We start from the raw sequence: 23,603 nt of genomic DNA on the forward strand, positions 1-23,603 counted from the left end.
TACAATATTTTCATACACACTTTTCTTAGTTTGTCATTTGTACTAAGCTAGATACAAAGGAATCGGTTTTGAGAGTTACTTGTACTTATATAAAATAAAAATTCCTGGCTGTCGGGGAATATTATAGTGTCTTGTATTAATTTTATATGGAGCAAGGTTAATACTATGCGTTTTTCGTACCTTGTGGTAAATGGCGATCCAAAGTCGAATCTAATGTCTCGCTCCCTCCATTCAATGTATGGTTTTATGTTAATCTAATTGAAGAAATGTTTTTGAAAGAAAAAAAAATTACATGTACATCAGTATGACATGGAATGAACGTTGATAAATGTTATTTATCAGGTAATTTTTTGTGGTAAATAGTGACGAATAATATTTTTTAAAGTTTCATTTTCAACATTAGCATTTCAATCGAAGTCCTATTAATAGGTACATACATGTATATGATCGTGAATTTGTAGTGATCTTGAATGATCCTTATGGAGCCCCATTTATTGTGCTTTGATTGCATGGCAGCTAGTGTCACTAGGAATTTACTGTTGATGTAGGTCATGATAGAGACCATGTGTGTGGGTGCGTGTGTTTTGATGATGAAATAGCATCAGTCAACCGAAATGAAATACAGTTCCATTAGAAATTTCACGGTTGCGAATCACGTGACTTTGGCATGAAAATGGCGACAAAAGTCAACACAAGGGAAAATTCAAAGATGTAAGCAACTTTATCAATAACGAATTGTCACATAACTTATATCAACATTTGAAGAATGTTCTCAGGAACAAATCTATATCAAAATGGTAGTTCTGCGATTGATAGAAGCAGAGAACATTGACACAGTGTTTTGGCGGTTGGAAAGGTTTTCATTGAAAACCAAAAAACGTTGTCAATGTTCTCTGCTTCTATCGCATGTAGAAATGCCATTTTAGTATAAATCTGTTCCTGAGAAAATCCTTCAAATGTTAAGCTACTTGACAATTCGTTATTGATAAAGGTGTTACGTGTACTTGTAAACTTGTTTGAATTTGTCCTTGTGCTGACTTTCATCGTCATTTTCCAAGGTAATAAATCATGCCAAAGTCACGTGATTCGCCACCGTGAATTAAATTCAACCGATTTTTACGCCTATTTTTTCGCGAAATGTAAATAAGAAAAAACGACGAAATCTGATAAGTGACTAATCGATATGAGATAAAAGATTGTTGTCTGTATTTATGGTAGAAACACATAAACAATATCATGAAAACATCTTAAGCCCCGTTCACATACGCCCATTTTCTGACAGATGTACAGTTAACATGCATACAAATTTTACGAATTGTTTGTCAACGTAAATTTTGCGATGCGTAGAGATGCACTAGCAAACTCTGAGTAATTCAGCATTAAGTTTGCAATTTGCATGCATTTTGGAAACAACATTTTCCATAGTATTTGTAAATTTTGTAAATGTACTCGTATGTAAACTTTAATTTACACTTTTAAGCCCCGTTCACATGCCCTGCTTTACTCACGGGATGCAAATTCTGCATATATGCAAAATCTGCACCCGGGTGTAAATTTGAGCATGTGAACGCAATTGCATATATGCAAAAGTAAATATACATATGTGCAAATATACACCTGGTGCAGATTTTCTGCACCTACTCAGACCAGATGCAAATTTACTTTTGCATATGTGTATATTTACTCCTAGTGTATTTTTCGTCATGTGAACGCACACACCGTATACAACGTCACACTCGAGGAATCGTCACTGTGGATCACGAGGGCTCGGCTCCGAAGTGGAGCAAACGCAGTGTCACCGGGTATCAGATAGGTTTTCTCATAAGATACACCGTATTTCTGCAAACATTATATTGCATAGAGTGTCGTAGACATATCTTGATCAATCAAATTTGTCACCGAAGCCTACACAGTAAGGGAAAATCCTCCTTCTCAATCGAAAATAATCCGCCATCTTTATCAAACTTCGAGAATCATTGCCTTTTGACCCGAATTTGTTAAGTACCATGTGAACGCTTAGCAAATATACCTTTACACACGGGTGCAAATTTTGCATAGATGCAAAGTTTGCATCCCGTGAGTAAATCAGCGCATGTGAACGGGGCTTAAGTCTGACTAGATGCAAATTTCTGCACCTGGAGTAAAAATACTCATATGCAAATCGTGGTCAACTTTTGTTTACATTCGCCAAAAACAACCGGGTGCAAAATTTGCGTATCTATAAAAATATCAAACGTTTTCATATGTAAACTTTCTTTTGGTCATTTTCAAAATGCAGTACCTCACATTGCCCCAAGAAAATTACAACAACTGTGAAATATACATGTAATTATATCAGTTAAAATGACATATAAGTTTTACATACAGTATTTCACATCATTATAACAACTGTGAAATATAATTATATCACATTATCAAGGTCTAATATAATGATGAGAAGAATTAAACTATTGGCAAAATGTGTAGATTTCTATTCAATTCTATTTTGTTTAATCAACAGGTAGATCACTGTACTTGCATAGAAGCATGAAATTGAAACTTTTACGTGATCAGTGTATATTGGTTCCTTAATGCAGATTCGTTTGTTGAAGTTATGTTCCTCCTAGATCAGGATTGGACAATAATTTCAATGATGTATCATGATGTAACTTTATATTTGAAAATATCAGCAAAGTAAACCAATAATAATCGAATTGTTACCAAATCTTCCTTACATAATACAGTATTGCTTTCTTATATTATTCGTTTGATTATAGATTAATTCTCTCAGAAGAATATAATATGAAATTCTGTTCAAAACTATCTTCAATGATCCACATGCGGGCTACTTAATCTCCATGGGTTGAATAGTTCAGGGTGTTTTTCTTTACATGTCTCATGGTCTCAAATGAGCAAGGTAGCCTACTTAACGACATGAAATATTGATGTAAAGCTACACTAGTAGGTAAATTTGGAAAACGAATATCATAGATATGAAGTTACCCATATCCTTTCAACACAATCGTTAACTCCTGATTGTATTTGATTTACATGTTAAGGGGAGAAAAGAGGATCTTTAGGAAAATAATATCAGACATACCTCTTGAGAAATATTAATGCTAATGGAATACGTATCATTGGACTCTAGTCCATGACTTGGGTTGTGTTGCGTCTGCCAATCATACGTCGAGAGATGGTTTTCTGGCGCTCCGCTGTGCTGACTGTGTTGGGTGGCTTAGAAATATAACAAGAGAATTTAATCATTTTCAAAATTCCGAACATTCGATAGATTTAACTCGTATATTAAACATTAGAACCATATTTGAAATCTACCAACATATGGCATATGTCAAACGTTGAAATATTTAAACTTTTTCAATTGAAATTGCATATTTTTTTCATTTGTATTATATAGTTTCCATTTGCTTTATATAATGTTCCATTTGTATTGTATATTTTTTTAAAATTTATATTCTATTATTCTTCATTCCCATTGAATTCGAGGGGTTATTTATTTTGATTTACTATGGATTTCACTGGTCAAGTTTAGCCTGATCGTGTTGAAAAGAGAGAGATGTTCCGAATATTTAACCACAAAATAAACTGGTTCCCCATTTCCGTGCCTGACAAATTCAGCACAAAATTAATGAGCAAGGGAATGTTCATTAGAATCTAGGCCCACACGTCGCAGTAGTTCAGTGTTAGAGCGTTCGCCTCGTAAAAGGGAGGTCGTGAATTCGAGCTCCGTCGTACCATGGTCGCATCAAACCTACGATGTAAATATTTGTAGTGATTGCTCCTTCGTCAAACACTCGACATTTAAAAGCGATGATCATGGGTCTCTCGGATATGACCTTGAAAACGAGGTCCCGTGTCGCCTCAGGCTTTGAGTCATCAATTAAGGCGCATTAAGCACTGCTGTGGCCTTAAGCGCCAAGCTTAGGCCTAAATTTGTGGTATTTCACCTAAAGATGGTGACTTGGTTATCGAGATTAACTATTCTTTTCCCTTGTTAAAAAATACACTCTGTTGATGGAGAACATCAGTTATAGTATATCACACCGTATATCATGCTTAAGAAGTAATGAACATAATGGACTAACATTTCACAGGAAAAATCCTTATAATAGCTAGAAATCTGTAATATTGGTTTTCTTACTACTACAAATAAATTTATAATTCAATTAATATACACGAAAGATGAAGATAATGAACAGTGACCAATTTCATAACTCATATTAGGAATACAAAATAGAGAGTTGGGCAAACACGGACCTCTGGATATGCCAGAGGTGGGATCAGGTACCTAGAAGGAGTAGCATTCCCTGTCGACCGGTTACACCCACCGTGAGCCTGATATCTTAATCAGGTAAACGGAGTAATCCGTAGTCAAAATCAGTGCGCCAGGATCGGCCTAACAATTGGTATGAGCCACGCCAGACAACATTTAATCCAATGACAAGTTGTATTATCGTTATAACGTCCATAACATTTGTAAAATGCTAACTTTAAACGAGAATAATGAAACCTGTAACATCAACTTGTTTGTCAGTAGCCTGCCTCCATTTAAAAACTGATCATATGCAGAACAAGCTCTTGCATATCGAAATAAACACCTTATGCAGGTGATAATGGGATATTATTACATAATTATGGGACGTTGACGATGGAAAAGCTGAACTCATCCCGTTTGTCATAAAGTTGAGTTAGTAGTTTGCCTTTAATATCTATATTTACACATAGTATGGTTTGAAGATATTTTTAATTTCCCTCGTTTTAATCTAAAGGGCTAGGTACATAATGTAGGAAGGCAAACATTTGAAATTTTTGAAAAGCCAAAGATGTTAATTGTGACAAATGATTATGACAAAGTTTGATACAGGCGATGTTGATTTTAAGAAAGACAGTGCAGGAAACAACTCCGGGAAATCTACGTAATTTGTAATTTAAAATAACATTTTTCATCGAAGAAATGACATTAAAATGATTCGAGGCGGGATATACGGTTGACACACAATTTTAATTTGGGCCAAGTTGTTTTTAAAAGTCTATTCCAGAAACAATGACATCGTCATTTATTCTGACACTCTGTTTAAAGACAATGGGATATAGAACACTAGAATACAATGAACTCGTGAAAAGTACAATTTTAAGATAACGGTTTTTGTTAAATGGTCAAACATTTTTGGCACGGAAAACTTTAAGAAAGAAAATTGATGTAACCCAACGCTCCTTGACACCTTGTCACTGTTATATAGTTTGTTCTTATTGAATAGTACGCATAAAAAGAAAGGTGTTCAATTGTAATAACCACGAAATTTAAATGCACACAAATAAAGAATAAGTACTATTGAAATTACCACAAAAAAAAAAACATCATTGTATCTCAAAATTTCTGATATAGAAATGCGAGTAAACAGGTGTGTATATTTTACATTGCGAAAAGCATAATGTGTGCAGTCTACTATATGTCGCTGTTTAACGTTGGTTAGAGATAGACAAAACAGATCATATTATAAAACAAACAACTCATTCAGTGAAAAAGGAACGTGTGTGTTAAGTCAATCAGGTGGAATTGATTCCATTCGATGCACCAGGTGCAAACTAATTGGGCGTCCAGGCGTAAAAATACCTGACTTCCACACGTAACATGTTAAAGAACCAAAACCAACTAATATTCTAAGTTTGCATTATGTTACATCAATCACCACCCTAGCGTGCGTTCTTGTACCAAATTATGGATAATTCATGAACTATTGCTAATTTTGAAAATATTTACATTTAAAAAACATCATTTAGGCAACTGTAGTAATAACAATTAGAAGGAGAGGCGGCTAAATTGCAACATACATGTATGTATTTAAAATGCTTAAACGCAATTAATAATAATAACAATAATACCATATTTATATAGCACCCTTTTCATACACTATGTACGCTTAAAGGTGCTTAACCCCACGCTGAGAAAATTTTGGTCTGGTTTCCAAATTTGAAAAAAAAACACTATCTAATAATATAGCTATGAATACCTGTCTATAGATTGGGGATGTGTGCTTGAACTGATGTCATCAATCTAGAAGATTTATAGAAGTCATCAATCTAGAAGATTTATAGAAGTCCAAATAAAAGTACAATAATACTCACATACTACAAATTTCCCCGATGTCTGAAATGTGTCTTCGACCTGTATCATTTTGGAAGAATGGGTAGTTATATCAGCAGACAAATACGTCATGGACTGGACGTTGATGACCAGATCTATTGTAGGGAATCTCTTAAATGTGGCTAATTGTATCGGATGAAGCAAAAAGGGGCCCGTCTCCATAAGTTTCTTTTCTATCCTCAGAGTCAATTCTTTCTTGGATTCAATTGAAAACCGATAGTAATTTGAATTTTCGCCCTCTATCTGAGAAAGGTAGGACTTAACAATAGGTTTGTTGGTGATTTGGTCTCTTCTTATTCTCATTTCTCTGTTAGAATATTGTCAGAAAATCTTACAGTCATACAATCGATGATTCTATTGAAATGTACATATGATGACATAAATATGGTATAAAACACATTTAATATCAATCATGATTACGCGATTATTACAATACTTCTGTGTGTGTGACATGTTATACATATAAACCATGCACTATTATTATACTGGAAATGCTTTGAATTTTTCGATACGATATTCAAATTATTATGGTACTTACAAGTGATAAGACAAATATGTTGTTCCAAAGCAAGAAATACATGTAAAATTGAATTGTGTTCCTGCTGCGTCGTGATTATGACTTGCCGAATTATTCAATATCTCTACTTCCGGATCTGGATTGTTTGCCATTTTTATCAGAGAGAACAAATGTTTTTCTTGGTTGAACAGTACTGTTGTATTCGTTCTTTCCTTCCAATTAATGCTGTCTAATATATTCGACAGAAAATTTGTATTACTTCTTTTTGTTCGTCTATGGTTCACGTGGACAGATACGTCAGCCTCTTCTAATACATCAAGAGGGCTATAGGAAACAAACTATATGTTAGCAGAAAGCGATATGAAGTCATGCTGTAGAAAATTATGTATTGAAATGTTGTCAAAAATGTTAGACTGTTGCTACTATATAGTCAAGTCACTAAAATTTCGGGAAGCTATTTATGAAATGGCTTCCAATGTTAACAAAGAGCTAACGCGCCCCATCCAATATGCCGCTGTGACGATGCTGGGGTATATTATCTCATGTACTTTCAAATCTTATATTTACATTTTGATAAGTTTACTCGAATTTTGATGATAAAACTGAGTCGTACTCTTTACGTCAAGTGTGGTTTACAACGTAATTAGCCTATTTCTAAACTTGAAATTTTCTGAGATATTAACCTTCATTTTCAGTAAGTAAGAATGGTAAGGGAAAACGTAATGAATGTACAGTTATGTAAATATAGTTTGTTATTCTCTGTAAAGAAGTAGACCGACATAGTCTACATCCACATTTATTCCAAACCTTCATGTTTTGATACTGAAAAGAGTGTAAATGCCGGAACAGGTGACGTTTCGACTTAAATAGAAGGTGAAGATAACGAACAGTGATCAATCTCTTAACTCCTACAAGCAATACCAAATAGAGTTGGGAAAACACGGACCCCTGGATACAACAGAGGTGGGATCAGGTGCCTAGGAGGAGTAAGCATCCCCTGTCGACCGGTCACACCCGTCGTGAGCCCTATATCTTGATATGTCTGGGTTTGTGATTTCCACAACTTTGACAATGATACATATATCTGCCACGAGAAAAACAAAGGTTACTCGTTTATAATTCATTTTCAGTTGTAACCTGTCCCGGGTTTTAATAATGAGTTTGATATCTAAAACGCCGAGTGCAGTAGGACTATAAGTGTTTGCTATGTCATGATGGTATATACCCAGGAGTATTTACCGTCCCCGTCTCTTGGTGGTAGGAAAAATTCGAAAATCCAAAGTCGGAAAAGCGAAGTTGCAAGATACCGTAACATGGCACAGCACTAATATATTTACATGTATATTGTCGGTGTTATGCGAGCACATTTACCTATGTAGATACTGTACATACACTCTCAAACAATATATGGTATCTCTTACTTCTGATATCATCATATTAACATGAAAAAGTGGAGATAACGAACAGTGATATTGCAATAAATCTTTTGCACACTAAAACGTCCTGCTATGCCAAAAGTTATAGAGGAACAAATGTACATCCAGGATCTTCAATGTGAAACAACACGGTTGATCAACAACTTTTGACACATTTGTTTAAGCATGTAAGTCGATAGAATTATATTAGTCGTACATAAGACATATTTTTAACTGGTCAAGAAGACGGCTCATGGCTGGTGTGACCGGTCAATGGTGGATGATAACTCCTCCTAGGCACCTGATCTCATCTCTGGTGTATCCAAGAGTCCATGAATGCCCTACTCTTAATTTTGTATTCTTTATGGAAATTATGAGATCGATCGATCATTGTTATCTTCACGCTAACCACCAAGGGTCGTTGATAATAATGTTTCATTCATGTTTATTTAATTTAAGCTTGTGCAGTACATGTAGGTTGCATGTATCTGTAATCTATATTCACGTATGCTCGCAGTTCACTACTTTTCTATTGGTTACAGTCACTCGCCCTTTAACACTACCCCAATAAAATAATATATCAATATAACGCAGTTGACATACTTTTTGCGTAGCTTAATTCATACCAATTAAAACGGAGACAGTCGAGGGTACCGATAGTTGAACAAAATAGCAGCGTCTTTAATTTCGGCTTCCAAAATTTTCAGCGATAGTAGAAATTATCTCATTTGGTATGTTGATTTTGCGTTTTTCCTCACGTGTTACCTTTAGAGCCTGCCGCGCTCGCTATGATTATGCCAGTCTGGCCAAGAAAGCGCAAGACATGTATATACCCTTACCATTTTTCAAATGCCGTTATTTGTTAACGCATGTAACAGTGCATTTTATCACTCAACTACTATGATATGTAGTATACGGTAGGACTGTGCGGTGCATCGATATTTCGGTGCATTGTAATTCATACCTTTCGATTCGATGCATCGATTATAAATTCCGGATTTCGGTTCGGTTCTGTTTAGGTTTTACATACATCAAAACGGACAAATATGGCGTCCGAGTGATGTACAGAACAATATGGATTTTTACGCAACAGAGATTTAAATCGCTACTGTTTTGATATTTAGCATTTTCACCACTCAGATGAATAGACAGATACCAACAGAACATGCTCCGCCAGATAACAGCAGTGTATCTGTACATGCCATAACACAGAATGACAGATATTACAATGTTTTCTGGGATAAAGGTAAACCCATAGAATTGTTGTATTTTGACATATAAATGAAATATCATATACATTTTAGATTGATTAATATAGATTTTGTTTAATAATCTAAAAATTATGCTGCACATTAATATAACAATTTTTTATAGACTGTCAATGTTTTCATTTTAGCTCACCTGAGCTGAAAGGGGGTCAAAGTTTTACATACAAATATATAAGGAAAATCTTTTTCTCAAGAACCATTGGGCCAAAGAAGTTTACATTTACATGAAAGCTTCCTGACACAGTGCAGATCCAATTTTGTAAAAACCATACCCCCGGGTGGGGGTGTAGGTTGGGGCCACAATAGGGATCAAAGTTTTACATACAAATATATTGGAAAAATCTTTAAATATGGGCCAAGGTTACTCAGGTGAACGATGTGGTCCATGGGCCTCTTTTTCTACCAAGGTTATAATATGCAGTTATAAATAGATATTATGCAAATCGTTGCCGAATATCGAGGGCAACATATTCCCAGGTCTTTTCCTTTACCAAGGGACAACAATTTGACTGTTCCCCGGCCAAGAAGCGATGCCATGAGTGACACACACACGCACGCACCCCCTCTCTCTCAACGATCATTTTGAAAACTGTATGAAGAGCCATTTATGACTGAAACTGATATTATATTTTGTGATGTGTTTTTTTGGACAGAATATTTCATGATGTATATAAAAAGGTGAATATAACGAACATTGATCAATCTCATAACTTTTATAAGGAAAACAAAATTATGAGTTGGGCAAACACATGGACCCCTGGACACACCAAAGGTGGAATCAGGAGCCAAGGAGGAGTAAGCATTCCCTTGTTGACCGGTCACACCCGCCAGGAACCCTATATCTTGATTAGGTAAACGGAGTAATTCATAGTCAAAATCAGTGTGTAAAGATCGGCCTAACAATTGATATGAAACATGTTAGACAGCATTAGACTCTACAACAGGTTGTATTGGCAATCTAGATCGTTAGAGCGACCATAAAATTTGCGAATTTCTTACTTTTGACGAGACTGTATAAACCTCTGTAGTATCAATCAACTTGTTTATCAGTAGCGTGTCTCGATTTATAAACTGATCATATGCAGAACAAGCTCTACATATCGAATCAGTTGAGAAACATAAACACCATACACATATACGAATTAGACCGCAGAAACACATGCGATTTCTGACATTTTATATAATGGACCGACTCGTGCCGGCCCATAATTAGAACATAATTCATTGAATAGTTTGAGACATGTTATGCATTACACAAACCTTGCATTTTCCATAGTAAGATACAAAAGTCCTCTCCGTTTTGTTTCTATATGTATAATTTTCCCCAAGACCCCTTCGCCTTCTTTTGTATACGAGAGTCGACAGCCCAGAGATAAACTCCCGACGACTACATCTCCAATTTTCCAGTCCTTCGCAGCCCTAATAGAAGCCAGGGATACTTTTATCAAGGTATCCACACACATCGTTTTCTGTAAAAGAAGGTTATACATACATACATGTGATGTTAGCTTTAAAGTGAAGTGCTATTTATTTTAATTATTAATCGTGCATGGTATTTAAGTAAGAACATTCACTAGTTAAGATCCAATCTTTTATTCATTTATTTATTCATTTTGTTTTTTCTTTCTCCGCCACACTCAACAATTTTTCAGTTATCTGGTTTTTATTGGTGGAAGAGAGAACAAAGACACAATGTACTTGGAAAGAGACCACCGACCTTCCGAAAGTAAACTGGGAAACTTTCTCACTGACCGGTGCGAGTGGGATTCGAACCCGCGCCGACCAGAGGTGAGAGGCCGTGTGATTTTGAGCGCGATGCTCTAAATTTTCTATAAGTTAATACAAAGCTTTCCCTCTCAAGATGGATTGAGGCGGTTGATTAATGTCTAAAGTCATTATTTCATTGGTTCTTTGATGTGATTGGTCAACTCGTATTTTTCATCCAATAATAGAGCTTCACTTAAAGTATAAAGTTACCGCATTTTATACAGTTTAATCAGAGCTTTAGAGTTGTATGCGGTTTACATCATCTGTATCGTATGGGCAGTGCTTCTTATCATATATGAAATGAACTGAGAAACGCAACATATACCTTTCTGCTCGGGTACACATTTGACAGTTTTCTTTAGAATGACATTTTCCTGAGTATACATCTAGCAAAACATGTATTTTTTTTTTCATTTTGGAGAACGTCGGTATAATATATTACATTGTCAGATAAGAAACAATGCTAGCAATTTTAATTTGAATCGGTATAATCAGTGTTAATCAGATACTCCTATGTGTGGAAATTATACTGATTTGATTGCAGATGCATATCATTACATTTTAATCTATTCTAAAAATGCAGCTTCTATTAGAAATACACTTTTTCATGTTATATAAAATATTACTAGTATTGATAATAATCAACCTGATCTTGAATTATTGCTATATGGTAGTCCCAATTATGGACTAACTATCAATATTGAAATATTTTATCAGTATATGTCTACATTGCAGTAACAAAACGCTCTGCTTAAAATCCTATATGTAATATGTTTGTCTATTTGTTTTCCAAACCGGTAACACACACACACACACACACACACACACACACACACACACACACACACACACATATATATATATATATATATTTCTCGACCTATTGTGTTGTATATTTTTTCTAGACCCTGACTTGTGTATATATTATTTTATCTACATGTATATGACGTTGGGAGAGGGCTAAAAATAGGCTATGCCTGCTGCCCAATCCCTTTCACTTTTTGTAAATAAAATTCTTATAAATCAAATCTATCAAGACGCTTTTATTTTGGTTCTGATGTTCTGTCTTATTTAATGGTACAACTGATACGGGATATCGGAACTAGAACATTTTGGAACTCTTCAGAAAAAGAAGTTACGAAAATTATGCGTCACTTGGGCAACTGGCAAAAGACGACTCATTTCTGATATAAAAATATATGCCGGGTTTAAAGATTATTTTTCAAAATGTTGCAATTGAATGCCCTCGTATCAAAACATGTGTTATTGGATTAAATTTCTGCTGTTTGGTAGCAGAGATAAAACAAAAGAAAAAGTATATTTCCTACACCGTATGCACTTGTGTGGATATTTACTTTATGAGATTTTCCTCAGTCATTAAAACAACCGACCGCTATGAAATGATATAATTAATCACAATAAATTATTTATATATATTTATCGATCTCCCGAAACGTACATATACATACAGCAACATGTACACCCCCTCCCCCCACATACTTCTGTACACCCCCCCCCCCTCCTTTTTCCTGAGATTACGTTAAATTATCACATACAACATTAAAGTTTGTTATTAGTACATGTAAAGATCGATTCATTAGCTGGTCACTTGATATAGTAGCGGTGAATGGAAGTGGAATTAATGCAAGGTTAGAACGATTAGTTCAATTCATGAACTGAAGAATAACCAACCCAACATGAACTGAAGAATAACCAACCCCCCAACCCCCTTTTACGATTTAGGGGTTTGAGCATTTTTAATATTTTGATATAACGGTACTTTTTTTTCTTTGTTTGTTTCCCACCCCTCAACTTTCAAAACCGGCGCTAAAATGTGCCTGGATTCACTATATCTGTTAGTACATAAGTAACATGTGCTTGTTTACTGAAAAGTTGCCCAAGTTAACGCAGAAAACGTGATCTAGTTGAACGCACTAAATATTAAAACCAGGACGGAATCGGAGACGAAATAATGGCTCCGATATTCCATATTCACCTGTGAAAAATCTAACAAAGATACACAGTTTGTAATTTTCATTTATGATTGCAATGCAAGGGCGGGGTCTTTGATGGTCTCAGACCTGTAGCACATCTCTCGGGAACAGCATACATGCCCATCATGTAAGCAATTGATTGATAAACATTAAATGACAAGTAAGTAGGGAAACAACGTTAAAAAGCAAATGCCAGAAGCCTTGTTTATATAAGTCATAACTCACCGCAACGATACTTAGGTCATCTAAGTCAATTATCGTCCGTAGTCTTCCATGGGCTGATATCGCCATTTCTCTTCCGATATCCTCCTGTGTTGTTCGATATTCTTCCGTAAAAGTTTCATTTCCGTACACTAATACCAGCAAACACACAAAAATCCACGATACATTTGTCTGCAACGATATCATGGTGGTTATCTAATTCACATACAACGAATATTGCTTCCCATTTCACTGAATATAATTTGTTTCCAAATATGGACTCTCTAAACTTGAAAAAACAGCTCCACAAATTCAGGTAAGTGTTTTACTGCACGCAAATTTAAAGAGATCACAAATAGTAATTATCTTACAAAGAGTATAATGGTGTAAGAACTGGGTTTTTTTAATATTCCAAGTGTTTTAAACTTCCTGATTTATTTTCAGTAGACATACCAGCGCTTTAAAATGTCGCCCTTGTCTCTGGCAATTTTATGATGGGTCCCATCTTAAATTTGGTAATTTCGTGTGGAATATTACTGTGCGGCTTCAGTGGACAAATCGCGGGATATAATTATGACATAGGTTATGAATACCAGTATGACTACAAAGCGGAGTCCCATGTTCTGGGAGACTTCCGAGTTCTAACCATCGTGAAGGTAGGTGGTCCTCACCATGGTAGTGTGGTCATTTCCAAAGTATATATTCATTTTGTCATAAATAAAAACATGCATAGTTTAAACTACTTACAATACCAATAAACTACATTTTCTATCTTTGATGTACCTGTAAATCATATCAATGAATCAGGGTGGATATTTCACATTGAAGACTTGTATTGTGTATAGAATGAATAACTGCCTAACTTCCAGAATGTTATCAAACTTGAATCATTTTGATGATGCCGTTCTGTGTTTGCAGAAAAGGTTTTCATAACATCATAGAAGTAAAACAAATACATGGAAATGGTTTGCATTTTTTCCAAGGTTCAAATATTGAATAAGAGGACCATACTGATATTCACGACCAGTTTTGCGCCATTTCCTGTAGATTGATAATAAGAAAAAAAATTTCTATCATATGCGATTGCGTTTTCGATCAAAATGTCACTTTAATGTGGATCGCTACACCCAAATTTTATTTAATTCTATATAGAATACAATTTCACCATCGAAAGAGTAATGCAAGCTGTCACTTATTTAATATATTTTTGTATTTTTGTGTTTTTCTGGAATGATGAAAGGTGTTTTGCTTGCAAATATGAGAATTTATAATCCATATTTCGCTGTGAATTGATGCATGATATGAATATCTAATAAAACATGCCAAGAAAACTCATATGGACGTTCTGATATTTTAAATAAAAAATATCACCTTTTTTCGTGCCTTTCGATAGCGTTTAACTTATTACAATCCTTAGAAATATTTTTTTGAAATACACTGTAAACTTTCTTGTAAATTTCAACTTTTTTAGCCTAGTGATTCTTGAGAAGATTTTTTAATGACCCACCTATTTTTGCCTTTTCTTGATTATCTCCCCTTTGAAGGAGCATATTCCTTCATTTGAACAAACTTGAATTCCCTTTACCCAAGAAGAAAAATAAGTTTGATAACTTTAGAATAAATAAAATAGGCATGTTCTTTTCTTATTTTCATCAACTTCCATCTTTTTATTACGGAAGTAAGAAGAACAAATTGAAGCGTAAAACTATTGTGCAAGATTTTGGTTATTGCTCTCTTTTAATCAATTTAGTTACCCCCACCCCACGTCCAGTAATGGCACCTATTGTTATCAAAGTAGTGTGTAAAATTAATTGAATTATTGCTCTCTCAGTGAAATACCGATATTTCAATTTACCTGTTACCTGTTAAAAACTCACTAATAATATCATTCATTGATTTATAGTTCAACATACTCTTATATCAATTTATGATATGCCTCTGACTTGAAAAAAGTAGTAATTGCAATTACAACACCATTAATTTATTGACATCATTTATGACTTAAAGGTATTCATTGAAATTCTTGATGTCTACATATTCACTTTAAGAGAGCAAAAATTTAAGTTGACAGTAAAACTAGTTACTCGTATATTAGGATTTCTCTGTTATAAAGAAGAATGTTCCATTTCCATGGGAAAAAAATAGCACTGTCTAATTAAAATAGGTGCATGTAACAGAAACTTTTATTTTTTAAAGGACGTCTTTGATATATAACGTCCCTGACCTCGAAACTATTAATAATTGTGAGTGGTATCATCGACCAGCATAGACTTACATGTTATACATGTATTTACAATCTGTAAATTGATCATGCTGTTTATTTAAAAAAAAAACACCAATCATGTAACATGTGTATCTGAAGTGTAATTAACGAAATATGAAAATTTGGCAACAGTGACCACACATGTATTCATAACAATGGTGGTGATTGGAACGCATTTGTGGAAAAATTCCGTAAATCTTTCACATTATTGGTACTTAGTGATTGTACAAGTTTGAGAGTTGAGGGTCTGAACCAGACTGGTATTATAAATTGAGCATGCAAACAATAAAGGCCAGGTGACAATATGTCCAGGTGATTTCCTGCACGCATACCTTCTTACCTACGCAAGAAATTTCAGCCACTGCGTGATACATTGATACACTCATACAAATCTTCAAACATTCTCCACAGAATACTTGGGAAGAAAAACCACCCGCAAATATATGATAGTTCGAAAGCGAGAGATAAATTTACGGTATGCACATTAATTTTTTTTATCTGCTTTCTGATATACATTAGTCATGTATTCGTGGAAAATGTTTGAAAGTCATACAGGACGTTTTTCAGTGAAAATAGAATTTTCCCGTGACATTTCGTGTATAATTCGTTTCCATCCTATCTAGTTTCTACCAAAAAAAAAAATAAAAATCAAAAACCCACTCAAACTTGGGGTCTATCAACAGGAAGCATACTTAGTCGTGTAAAATGTTTTAAGGTTAAACACGACGTATAATTTTTCGTGATATCTCGGGTATAGTTCACTTGCACCCTCTCTTGTTACTTATTAAAAAAATCTTCGGGTATATTACCAGTTCTGTTTTAAGGAAAGCATATTTAGTCATGCATTTCGTGGAAAATATTTGAAGGTCATATTCTCAGTAACAAATACTTTTTAGTGACATTTCGGATATAATTCGCTGGCATCCTATCTTGTTTCTACAAAAGAAGTTAGGTTATATTACTAGGTCTGTTTTACAGGAAGCATATTTTGATAGTCCTGGTTCTGACATGCAACAACGTAAGTAGTACACGATGTTTCGGTGACCACACTACTCCGAAGGTTCACTAGTCCCAAGTTCTACCAGTTGGAAGTTCCACATGGTCAAAAGTCCACCAGTCCAAAGGCCCACTAGTCCGAAAAGTAGAATTTACACAGTAACAGATCTAGAAAACAAGAGTCTGCAATGGGCCTGTATCGCTCACCGATGACTCGAATGCCATGCGGTTCACTATTCATACCTCCGATGTTTTTATCTTTACAAATTGAAATGATAGCCTTTTTTCTTGTGAATGTGAACAATGTGCAAATGAATCTTGATAAATTAAGTACGACTATTTCAACAATTTGGAATATTACGACAGAAATTGAATTAAAATGTAAATATGAAAAATAAATTTCAATTTTGAAAATGCATTAGGGCATGAACAGCAACGCTTCAAGCCAGCATACTTTTCACGCTAATGCGCTTCCTAAATTAAACTGGAGCTATGCTCTCATTTAGAATTATGGCTAATGTTATATTTTAGGGGGGGGGGTCAAACAACAGAACGAACAAACCGTGAGGCGGTCACAAAAATAGCCTAGACAAAGCAAATCCTCTATATCCATGTCTTCAGAAAGGCGGGTGTTTAATAAAAAAAAAAAAAAAAAAACCTGACCAAAATGGGATTTGAATCCACAGTACAAGCTGAAGTAGCTGATGAATTGATAGACTGGCTACCTATTTCAACACATAGCATTGAATTGATCATTCTTGGCAAAGCTCAGAAAAAAGTCAAATAGGTGTAAAAAGAAATTATCAGATTTCAACGAAATAACACGTCCTTCTAAATCAATGCTCTTACTTCATACGGCAGTTATGAATAGATGTCTGTGACATATTTGGCCCCTCCATGGATCCACTGCCAGGGAAACAAATTCACCAAACTTGATAGTAGACTTTTTCTATTTCATATACACAACGTTTCATCAAAATTCTCTAAGCAATTGTAGAAGAGACATCGAAAATGTGAAAAGTTCACGGACTAACAGTGGGCTATAACAATAACTATTTCAGAGTGTTGGATCAGGTGAGATAAATGCCTTATAGATTATACGCCCATCGGTTCTTTCGCTGTTGCAGATGTAGAATGGTTGAGTTAGTAGTATATGAGACAAATATTATGCAGTCCAAGAACCGTTTTAAAAGGTGAAAATACCCATTAGACATGCATCATTTTCAAGTGACACCACTTGCCCTTTGAACTGAACACCCCCTTCTCTTGCCACACTGGAACCGCCACTTTGACCGCCCTGTTAACTTTGAGCTTAGATGCATGTTGTTGAGGACTTGAAAAAAAGAAAGGAAATTTTATTAAGAATAGTAATCGTAATCAGAAAATAGAGAAAAGAAATACAATAAACTGCTGTCTGACATGTTTCATAGCAATTGAGACATTTCTTTAAACACCGATTTTGACTACGGATTACTCCGTTTACCCGATCGAGAAATTGGGCTCATGACGGGCATCGACAGGAGATGCTTACGCCTCCTAGACACTCTGGTGTGTCCAGGGGTATATGTTTGCCCTACTCTTAATTTTGTATTTTTCATAGGACTTATGACTTATTAGTCATGCTACTGACAAACAAGTTGATGGTACAGGGGTTTCAATAGTCTTGTAGAAGGCCAGCATTTCGCAAATTCTATGGTCGTTATAACGATCTAGTTTGCTAATACAACCTACTGGGTCAAATGCTGTCTGACGTGTTTCATACCGATTGTTAGACCGTTCATGGCACATTGCTTTTGACTACGGATAACTGCGTTTACCTGATCAAGATATAGGGCTTACGGCGGTTGTGACCGGTCGACAGGGGATGCTTACTCCTCTTATGCACCTGGTCCCACCTCTAGTGTGTCCAGGGGTCCTTGTTTGCCCAACTATCTATTTTGTATTGCATGTGGGATTTATGAGTTTGATATCTTCACCTTTCATGAGATTGATTTGATCACTGTTCGTTATCTTCACCTTTCATGAGATTGATCACTGTTCGTTATCTTCACTTTTTCATAGAACTGAAAATGAAGATTTTGCACAAAATAAAAAAAGATTTAGACAATAAAATATATATTTATCAACTATTTCACTTAGCTATTGCAGGCGATAGGACACTTAGCAAGAGTTAGCATTGTCACAGTATTTCTCCGCTATGTAGCGGGTCTGCGGTGTTTTTAACTACGTAGTCCTAACTACCGCTATTTAGCCTAAAGATCTTGGAGATACCCCAGTGGTATGGGGTTCCGTGCAGGTAATCAAACTAGTGGACCTATGGACTTAAGAACCTTCGGACAAGTGAACCGGTCGGACAAATGGACCTCCGGACTATTGAACCGAACCTTGATTTGATTGATTTAAACATAATCTATTGTATAAAGGACTAAGACCATGTTTATCAAAATTCGGCCTAACGTCCAAAGTGAATAATTTTTTGTTAGAAATATTCTCTAACATGTTCTTTTCCTGTAATGTACTGGTTTTTATATGTAGAGTTGGTGAAAGAACACAATTTTTAGGTTTACATTACTAGTATAAATCCTATAATTTGCGCTACTTTTTAAGATTGCGTCATACAACGTCGCTATATATTATTAGAAGTGGTAACGTATTGTAAAACATGATTATGCAATGAGTGGTTTAATATATAATAAGATCTTGAAAAAGAAATTTTCTTTCCCAAATACGCAAGAAGGTTATTTTACTTATAGCCCGAATGGCACACCATATTTTTCAATCCTTCATTCGGCCATTTTCACACGCCGCGCCGTTAGCCTGTTTGCGCTTTTCGTGGAAGTTGCAGAGGATGTACTCATCGCATTTCAACGTAAGTTTTAGAAATATGAATATACTTCACCTCTACTCGTTAAACTGTATAACCAAATAGGTGTACCAATTGCTCTTAAAAATAATAAACAAGTCGCATGGAACGTATAGTATGGTGCGCCTGTGGTGTGTTGACATAAACTCATAATATTCACGCACTGGGCTGTTGGAAATCCCACAACAAATCTGTTAACTGTTGTCAACATATATTTATTGTTTATCTATTATAATTATATATTGTTAAGATTTAAAATTGTATGTATATCAGCTGATCGGAAAAATCAGCTGTTTCACGATCATGCCATTTTCAATTCCGAGTGCATGACCTTCTCGGGTCTATTTGAATTTTCTTACATGATGTTTGACTCACTTTACACTTTGAACTTTCCATGTATCATTGTATGGTCTAAAAAGTATTTGTATAGGTTAAAGAGACATATAATTGTATATATATGTATATTTCCATAATGGTATATGTCTCTGGGGTAACATGTAGGCCTGTGGGGGTTATAGGTTGAATAATTTTCGAATGATTTGGTATTCTAGTATTCTACTATGTTTAAACTTAACTTAGTGATTATTTAGTAATCAAATAAAAGTTATATGATGAATCAATACATTTCTTCAATTTACTGTAAACAAAAACTGTTTCTGTGTTTTGGAATCTGTCTGGTATTAGTGCATAATAAATAACTTCATAAGTCAATAAATATATTCTTGTTGTAGTGATGACATTTGCAAAATCTGTGAGAATAGAAAAAAATGTGTTAGGGTCAACAGAAATTTTTGATTAGGGTAGGTCGGGAAAGTGGAAACCAATTAACATATATATATTTTTTTTGGCCTTACGCGGAAACATGGATTAGAAAAGTCGGAATGATTTTTACATTCAATAATTTTTAAATACTTAAAAGCACCATTAAGCCAGGAAAATCATAAGAACAGTTTGGTTTTATAATTTAAATATGCCTTATTTCAAGATAAATTGTAAACATGTCAAACTTAATTTCAACAATTACGCTTACAACTTACATGCCTTCATTGGGATTAGACATAGAATCACTCAGAGAATGTTGAATTTCATGGGTACTACCATGATTTAAGCATATCATTTTTTGTTAGCTTAAATCTCCTTTATATTATTGAATATTAAATTTTTCCATACATCTACCACAAGAAAGAGTATGAAAGATAAAAATATTTTGTGAATTTGCTGATAATTGTGAAGTAAGATAATATATCAACATTAGCTACAACAAAAATTATTAGATGGGGAATCAAATTCAAATGAAATGTTTGTGTATATAATTATTTATGCAGAAATGTACATGTAGCTAAACTGTCCTCTATTGTTTAGTTGGAGACATGTCAATCTCCCACCGAATACATAAATGTAATTTTTCTGAATTCTATATCAATGAAAATACATGAGGGCATGAAAGTACAACTTTTATATGAATATTATAATACAGGGGTCCGTGTTTGCCCAATTATCTATTTTGTATTGCTTGTAGGAGTTATGAGATTGATCACTGTTTGTTATCTTCACCTTTCATTTATGATATAGTTTTGATAATGATATAATACTGGAGTAATTTGAATTTCAGGATGATATAATATGTACAGCAAAAATTTATGGCAAGGGTGACATGAATCAGATTGACAAGAATCCATATTCCTACTCCTCAATAATGCTATCATCACTGCCATCAGATTCATCAATGATAGTGGCATCAGTGACACATGCGGATAAGTGTTGGACATCACTGCAGGAATAGCTTCCTTGTTGTGCCTGCCAATAGCAAGGTACCAGATTATACAGCAGTTATGTGGAAACAGATTCCCACAATAGGGGGACCAGATTGACACCTACATTGTACAGTATCAGGCAGTTATATCAGAACTGGAAAAACTGGATCCAAACAAGACTATATTTCTTGGAAAAAACATGTCGACTCTGAAGTTTAACCCTTATTAACCCATGGCACTTCCAGAGACATCCTGATACCATGGTTCTATGTCATTTGAAATATACCTGTGGAGGTTTTTAAAGTGGTTTTTTTTTGGGGGGGGGGTGTTGTTAATTGGAAGAATTTATATTTGATGATTCAAATGAAAATCTGCATGTTGAATTATGAATGTCGTAATAAATGTACTTTTTGAATGAGTTCAAGAATGGTTGTCCTGATAAAAAGTGTAGAGTCAAAAGTTAACAAATTGTCAAAAACACTGGTCAGGTCTGAATTCATCATCTTGGACACCTTGCAGTTGGAAAATGATCTCTATGAAGAAATGCTGAAAATCTTGTAAAAGAGGAAATGACAAGTTGGGGTCCAAGGCACTTGCATATATGCATGAGAAGGTGTTCTATCCAGGCTTGAGGTCAATTACATAGCAATGTAACGCCTTACATTACCTAGAAAATTTCACATTACCATTACTCCTATTTTGAAATATAATGTATTACATTACTTGAGAGTGAATTTACATTACACATTTACATAACATACTGTCAGATATTAAAGAAATGGCAGAAAAATTATTTCTGTATTATGATTTTTAATATAAGTACACAAAATATTCAGCAATGTTAGGAAACATATCTATTAAGTTATTCATTGCATTTGATTGTCATCAATGTTTCAAATGCTTCAGTCAATCACTAATATAATGAATTATTCTAAATCTTCAAAATATCATCAAATATTTGAAGTAGTGTAAATGTAATGAAAAATAATGTGCAGTACAGTATGCATTACATTACCATTACTTGTAATGCAAAAATGGTCCATTACACCCCCATTACATTGAAACTGGCTGTCATTTAATTACCATTACCCCAGGCCTGGTTCTGTCGAGAGGTATTGAAATTGTCTGTAGAGACTTTGTCTCAGGAAGTGGCCGAGATTGGTTGTGACAATTTTGTTGGATGTGAATTTACTGACACACATGTCTACACTTGCTACACAATATAGCATGTGGTGGTTTCAACAAGAAAGTTCTTACTCTGCAGGAAATGACGAATAGCTAATGGATTCACATTTTTTCTGACTTTTCTTCTGTACATTAGATGCATTGGAAAAACTTTTCTTTCCATTATCTTTTGCTGGTTCATACTTTGAAATAAAATCAAGTCCGAAAATAAAGTATTTTGGGTTTTTTTTTTTCAATTAATTTTAAAAAATGTAATCTGTAATCCTTGCATATTTTCTTGGTGTTCTGTGATTGCATAGGTCTATTGATTTTTATTTGTATTCAGGTATAATTTTATCTTCAGTGTCTTGAAAGAAATTAATTTTTCAATAACGCAAAGAAAAATGTAGTTAACAGTATGATTTAAAAAAAAAAAAATTGACACGGGTAGGAAATGAACCCGGATCTCCCGATTGAAGGACGGGCTCTCTACCACTAAGCTACGACGTCTATGGCGTCATTCACTCAAAAATCCTTCATAGATTTACTTGCCCTAGTTAACGTTATACTTTCGATATATCGGCAATAGTTTTAGTTATATCAATGCATGTTCTATAAATTCTTTTCATTTTGATCTTAGTAATTCTGTTGGTGTCGTCTAAATAAAAACTTTCTATAGCATTGAAGGTCCGATTTGTCGGACAGCAGATTCGTTTGTTTACGCATCAAAATTCTATAGCTTTTAGAATTCCTGCACAAACCTGTGATAAAAACACCACATAGGGGTGTATTCTGCATGGAAATGATGTAGACTCCACATAAGTATATTGTTTTAATTTTTCAAAGCAACATAATTAATAAAATACCCACAACTCTCACAAACATAAATAATTCCGGATTGCTCTTGATTTAATTCAAAGTTGATATTCATCAACAGCACACCTTTCGATCCAAAAAATCGTTCGTGCAAAATTTATTTGTATTGATAGATTTTGATAGACTACAGTCAGTTTCTGGATCGAAGGTCATGTTTTATATGAATTATATGACTAAATTTGAAAAAAGTGGAGATTTGTGCAGAAAACCAGACCAATACCGGTTTTGTCTTGTATAGAATTCCACAAGCTGACGTTTTGGCGGGGAAATCTTGGTACGTCGCGATGGTATAAAGATTATATTATCAAATGGTAACAATTTTATTTCAATTCATTCTGCTTTATTTTTTAACACACCACAGGGCCGATATAGCTAAACATGGT

General features: G+C 34.6%; 2 protein-coding genes and 1 long non-coding RNA gene across 3 annotated transcripts in view; 2 read left to right on the forward strand and 1 right to left on the reverse strand.

Annotated features, from left to right (window-relative positions):
* Positions 1 to 13,631, reverse strand: part of LOC125651535 (uncharacterized) — a 35,510-nt gene extending 21,879 nt beyond the window's left edge. Inside the window, exons 1-6 of the mRNA XM_048880180.2 lie at positions 13,329 to 13,631; positions 10,603 to 10,811; positions 6,681 to 6,983; positions 6,124 to 6,449; positions 3,080 to 3,213; positions 181 to 254 (exon numbers count right to left, since the gene is read on the reverse strand). Of these exons, the coding sequence (XP_048736137.2) occupies positions 181 to 254; positions 3,080 to 3,213; positions 6,124 to 6,449; positions 6,681 to 6,983; positions 10,603 to 10,811; positions 13,329 to 13,511 (1,229 nt within the window). The 5' untranslated portion in view covers positions 13,512 to 13,631. The remainder of the gene's footprint in view (positions 1 to 180; positions 255 to 3,079; positions 3,214 to 6,123; positions 6,450 to 6,680; positions 6,984 to 10,602; positions 10,812 to 13,328) is intronic.
* Positions 13,632 to 13,650: 19 nt separating this feature from the next.
* Positions 13,651 to 23,603, forward strand: part of LOC125651537 (uncharacterized) — an 86,225-nt gene continuing 76,272 nt past the window's right edge. Inside the window, exon 1 of the mRNA XM_056166102.1 lies at positions 13,651 to 13,960. Within this exon, the coding sequence (XP_056022077.1) occupies positions 13,796 to 13,960 (165 nt within the window). The 5' untranslated portion in view covers positions 13,651 to 13,795. The remainder of the gene's footprint in view (positions 13,961 to 23,603) is intronic.
* LOC125651538 (uncharacterized) lies at positions 18,990 to 21,598 on the forward strand. The gene is made up of 2 exons (XR_007361274.2): positions 18,990 to 19,432; positions 21,039 to 21,598. It is a non-coding gene; the product is annotated as an uncharacterized LOC125651538 (long non-coding RNA).

This window comes from Ostrea edulis, chromosome 5, assembly GCF_947568905.1.
Source record: "Ostrea edulis chromosome 5, xbOstEdul1.1, whole genome shotgun sequence".
Taxonomy (NCBI): Eukaryota; Metazoa; Mollusca; class Bivalvia; order Ostreida; family Ostreidae; genus Ostrea; species Ostrea edulis.